The sequence below is a fragment of the Dromaius novaehollandiae genome, chromosome 4 (genome assembly GCF_036370855.1).
Source record: "Dromaius novaehollandiae isolate bDroNov1 chromosome 4, bDroNov1.hap1, whole genome shotgun sequence".
Classification (NCBI taxonomy): Eukaryota; Metazoa; Chordata; class Aves; order Casuariiformes; family Dromaiidae; genus Dromaius; species Dromaius novaehollandiae.
In genome coordinates, this window is record NC_088101.1 from 39,261,253 (window position 1) to 39,266,475 (window position 5,223).

General features: G+C 43.9%; 1 protein-coding gene and 1 non-coding gene across 2 annotated transcripts; both read left to right on the top strand.

Moving 5' to 3' along the window:
• Positions 1-718: 718 nt before the first annotated feature.
• RPS3A (ribosomal protein S3A) lies at positions 719-4,904 on the top strand. The gene is made up of 6 exons (XM_026104921.2): positions 719-869; positions 1,538-1,641; positions 2,874-3,061; positions 3,247-3,455; positions 4,061-4,170; positions 4,743-4,904. The coding sequence occupies exons 1-6, from the start codon at positions 808-810 to the stop codon at positions 4,862-4,864; spliced, it is 795 nt and encodes a 264-aa protein (XP_025960706.1). The 5' UTR covers positions 719-807; the 3' UTR covers positions 4,865-4,904.
• On the top strand, positions 4,407-4,476 carry LOC112985964 (small nucleolar RNA SNORD73). The gene has a single exon (XR_003259871.1). It is a non-coding gene; the product is annotated as a small nucleolar RNA SNORD73 (small nucleolar RNA).
• Positions 4,905-5,223: the final 319 nt, after the last annotated feature.

Genomic DNA, 5,223 nt, shown 5'->3' on the forward strand with positions numbered 1-5,223 from the left:
CGACGACAGTGACTCACATCACTTTAGCACAGTAACTCGCCTGAATCTTTCTCCTGAACCGCCCTGTTTAGGTAGCTGACAGCTGAGCCCTCCCTTCTTACAGGGCGCGCAGGACAGACATGTGGAAAGAGGCTGTGTCTTGTCCCAGCAGGGCTTCGTGGTGGATGTCACGCTGCCTTCAGATCCAAAGACAGTGGTGCTGGCGCGCGGGAGGAAGCCAAGCTGCGGTTAGCAAGCCGCACGTCCTGGTACGGGGCTGCCTGGTCCTGCGCTGCCCTTTCCACACAAGAAGGGCAACGTTGAGCGGCGCCTGGTGTCTTTGTGTTCGGCATATACTGTGTTTCTGTGGTCCCCGGAGAAAACTGGGATTCTTACTGTTTCCCCTAAAGAAAGGCCAATCCCAAGGTTTCCTGAGGTAGTCTGGTCTCGGGGGTTCACCCGACTATGAGATCCTCCGCTTTCCTTTTTCACGTAACATTTTATTTTATTTTATTTTATTTTTAATTTTATTTATTTATTTATTTATTGGGCTCTGGAAGGAGCTGGGCTCCGCCGAAGAGCTCGGCAGCTCCTTCTGCCTTGGGGCTGCGGAGCGCTGCCGTGCCGGAGCCGAGAAGCGCGGGACCGCGCTCCGAGTGAGTTTTTGGGGCGTTTCTGCGGCCTCGCACCCGCAGGGCGCGCTGTGCTCTCGCGAGAGGCGCCCCGTTCTCGCGAGATCGCCGCCGCTGGAGCTCTCGCGCGAGCGGCGGTCTCGTATAATCTCGCGCGAGGAGCGGCTTCCGCCTTTTCCGTCGGCGGGGCGGCACCATGGCGGTCGGCAAGAACAAGCGCCTCACCAAAGGCGGCAAGAAGGGCGCCAAGAAGAAAGTGTACGGCCGGCCCAGGGGCGCCGCGGCGGGGCGGGGGGGCGTCGCCGCGCGGGTCGCGGCGCCGGGATGCCGCGGATGCGGGGCGGATGGCGGCGGGCCGCGGATGGCGGCGGCGGCGGCGGCTGTCATGGCGGCGGCGGGAGCCGGCCCCGGTGTGGCGGTTGGCGGGGGGGGGTGGGGGCGCACAGCGCGGGGCGCCGGGCCGCGGCCTGGCGGGGGGAGGCCGGCGGGGGCCAGGCCTGGAGCCGGCCGGCGGCGTGCGGGGCCGGCTGCAGTTGTTCCCTGGTGCCTGTTAAGTGCTGCGCCCCGCGGTCGCCCAGTGAAGTGAGGCCTCAACAGAAGTGTGAAAATACGCTGCCTGCCTCATCTGAAAACGTCAGCCTGAGCTGTAGCGCTGTATTGCTTTTTGACGTCCTAGCCCCGTGATGTTTCTCAAGTTGCTTTCCTTTTTTCTGAGGTACACTGTGATTTTTGTGTGCTTCATTATAAAGTGCAGTATTAACTGTTTACATTAACACACTTATTAACCTGTCCATCTTAAGCTTGCAAACACCACATTTTGAAGTTTGCATTTCTATTTCACAAAGCATATGGGGAGGAATTACTTACTTCAGCCAGGTTTAATCCAAAAAATGAATGAAAATCTTTCTTGTTTTATTTAAATTAAGGGTTGATCCCTTCTCCAAAAAGGACTGGTATGATGTCAAAGCACCAGCAATGTTTAATATCCGAAACATTGGGAAGACACTTGTCACCAGGACTCAAGGAACTAGTGAGTAGAGGAGTTTTATGCAGTATATGCATGTCTGTTTGTTCCATGTGATAGTACTAAATGAGAATTAAGTGAAGAAATGGTGACACGTAGTTCTTGTTCACAATAGTATAAAGTAACATAAAATAAGAAAAGATTTCTAACTTGCTTGATTCCAGTGATCTTTCTTCATTTGACAGAGTGGTTTAAACCGATGGGCTTGGTTGCAGTGATTTAAAGGGGGGAGTTAATGCGGTGTGGCCCTTGTTTGCACAAGAGTACCAAAGTATGGAAATGATATGGGAAAAACACGCCTGAACTTTCTAGTAAATAGCTATTGTGGTAATTTAATGAATTTGAGAAAAGTTAAGAATTAAGGAATCATTGGGAATATCAGTGAGGGAGATGTGGAGACTGTTACAGGAGACTGTGGTCATGATAGGATCATAGAGACTTTCCCTATAGAAGGGACTGAGATTTGAAGCTTTTATGCAAGAGATCTTTGTCATGTGTATGGTTGCAAATGTAATCGGAGCATATGTAAACTTACTACTGAATGGGTAAAGGTTTTTTCTTTTTATATATAATACGAGGTACAGGTAATGCTTAGGTTGGTTGGTAGGGAAAGGAACTTTCTGTTAATACACAGCGATCTAGATAGACACAACAAAATGTTTTTGGACAGTTAGCCACATAGTATGGCTAAATACTTGCGTTCTGCTCTCCCAGTTGCATTTTAAGATATGCAGATTCTCAATACTATCTTAAACTATGCATGTGAAACAAGTAAAATTAGGGTCACTGCAGACAGCGTATGAGTCAGCTAATATTAATAAGGTTCATTGTTAGAGGCAGAGCTGTGAAATAGCTTGACTGTACTCAGATGTTTGTTACTTCTTTGTCTTTGAGTACACGTTGCTTTTTACATTTATCTTTTCATTAGTGTGTCTCAAAGTACTTTGCAACCTCTGCCCCCTTTTTTAAAACTACTAGGAATGCTGGAATTTACACCATACTGGTATTTGTTTTTAGTATCTGACTTATTGTAGAACGACTCCTCACAAAATTAATAAAACAAGGTGGTACTTTAAGTTGATTTATTTATGCTTAAGGCACATACACAGTTCAGCGTCACAAAGATAGTGGCATCACCTAACATTAGAACACATCAAACAGAAGTTCAGCATCTATCTAGTTTGAATAATACTTTTCTAAGTATAATAAAAGGTATTTTATTTTGTTGCATAATACAGAAATCGCCTCTGATGGACTTAAGGGTCGAGTATTTGAAGTGAGTCTGGCTGATTTGCAGAATGATGAAGTTGCCTTCCGTAAATTTAAACTGATAACTGAGGACGTTCAGGGCAAAAATTGTCTGACCAACTTCCATGGGATGGACCTAACCCGGGATAAGATGTGCTCCATGGTCAAAAAATGGCAGGTAAGTAGAGAACATAGTCTGTGTTGTTAGCAGTGTTGGTAGTATCTTTAGGAAAGGAAGTAACCATTGACACATTTTAAACTTATGTTCGAAGTGGCATCAGCAGATATTAATGAATGTCAGATGTATATTTCTGAGAAACCTCTCTGTCATGTTGAAGACACATGACTATGTTTCTCCTTTAGACGATGATTGAAGCCCACGTAGACGTCAAAACTACGGATGGTTACCTGCTGCGCCTCTTCTGTGTGGGTTTTACGAAGAAGCGTAATAACCAGATCCGCAAGACCTCATATGCCCAGCATCAGCAGGTTCGCCAGATTCGCAAGAAGATGATGGAAATCATGACCCGAGAGGTGCAAACCAATGACCTCAAAGAAGTTGTCAATAAGCTGTAAGCTTTGGTTATGTTATTCCCTCCACCACCACTGTTTTAAATAGTTGTATGTTTATATATTGAGTACTCACTGTGTGAGTGAGTCACCAGTGCTTCACTTAACTGTTTGGCATAGAACATGCAAGGTATCTCGTCTGTGTTGAAAAGCTAGTGTGCCATTTTGTTTGCATGTTCTCTCGGTCTCAGCATCATATATGATTTCCATCAACAATTGTGTTTGCATAAATGTAAAATCAAACTCTTGGAGATTTTTTTGATTCATGTTTCTAAAATTGTAATTTTGGTCAGCTGGAGTTGCAAATGTTCTAGGTTCTTCTGATAGAATGAAGTTTTTGGAAGTACAGTGTTTGCTTCCAAAAGCTGGATTGCAGATTCAGTGTCAAAATGAGGGCACTTGTGTTCTGTCCCTTACAACATTGCAAAGAAAACTGTATCTTGTAGTCTAAACATACTCGAAAAAATTGCCAGAGTGTGAAGGTGGTATTGAAGCAAACTCCTGCTTAAAATTATGTATTCTTAAGGATAACTTTAAATGTATGCTGCTGATTAGAAGCAGGTGAAATTTGAGCATTCTGATACTGATTTGCTCTCTGACTTCTCAGGATCCCAGACAGCATTGGCAAAGACATAGAGAAGGCTTGTCAGTCCATTTACCCTCTTCACGATGTCTATGTCCGCAAGGTGAAGATGCTGAAGAAGCCTAAGTTTGAATGTAAGTCAATTACTGCTACCATCTAGAGCTTTAAGAGGGACAGTGCTGTTTTAAAATGTCTGCTTTTAGGTAAAGACTTTTTAAAGCAGCATCACAGCTATAGCAGTTAAAAGGCTTGTCCTTCTAGTCCAACATTGGCTGTCAGGTTTGAAAGCCAAACAGTGATTATTCAGTTTGGAGCATTTTTATGTTCTTGGCTGAAGAAGCTACCAAATGTTTAAAGACTCTGGCTTGGGAATGAATGATGACAAAATGTTTCGGTCCCAGATGACTTGAAATGATTTTATTTTCCCATATTCTGACATTCCCAAAACTATTAAAAAAAAAAAAAAAAAAAAAAAAGCTTAACTAGATACTTCATTCTGTAACATAGTTATTGCACTGCTAGTTTTTGTCCCATTGTGTCAGTTAATTATGTAGTCTCCTTGCACAAGTTTTGTGGAATTGACTGTATAATATCTACATTAAATGTTCTTGTGGTTTAATTTTCAATGATGAGCAGTTCAATAACTGCTCTAAAACTCTCTTAAGTAGGTGTATCTCTCACCATTTACATTACTTTATCTTTTTAGTGGGCAAGCTCATGGAACTTCATGGTGAAGGTGGTGGTGCTGGAAAACCCTCTGGGGATGAGGCAGGCGCTAAAGTAGAGAGAGCTGATGGATACGAGCCGCCTGTGCAAGAGTCCGTCTGAAACTAAAAATGGCTCAAAAATAAAGTTTTATTATACAGAACTAGTGTTTGGTTGCCTGTATTGCTACTAGACAACTTTGCTACTGGACATGAATGGGTATTTAGTAAGGTAAAATTACTACTTTGATTTGGAAGGGGAGGGGGAGAATCCTTAATTGACTTGGACAGCTGTTTTTTGTGATTGGTGTTGCAAGATAGGTGGAACTGTGTTGCTTGTTCTTTCTTGAAAGGTGCTGTTGGAAAGTACAATACTGAGGTTTCTGCATGTATTTTTTTCTAATTGCTTGTTCCTCACAAAAAGAACATTCTTATGGATATGTGTAGAAGTTGTAGCTTCAGTTATATTGGCGGTTCAAGGTG

What these genes read in the sequence shown, in the direction of transcription:
- RPS3A (XM_026104921.2), top strand. Translation starts at nt 808, where the DNA reads ATGGCGGTCGGCAAGAACAAGCGCCTCACCAAAGGCGGCAAGAAGGGC. An exon ending in AAAGAAGTTGTCAATAAGCT is followed by an intron (nt 3,456 to 4,060) that starts GTAAGCTTTGGT and finishes CTGACTTCTCAG; the next exon opens with GATCCCAGACAGCATTGGCA. An exon ending in GAAGAAGCCTAAGTTTGAAT is followed by an intron (nt 4,171 to 4,742) that starts GTAAGTCAATTA and finishes TTATCTTTTTAG; the next exon opens with TGGGCAAGCTCATGGAACTT.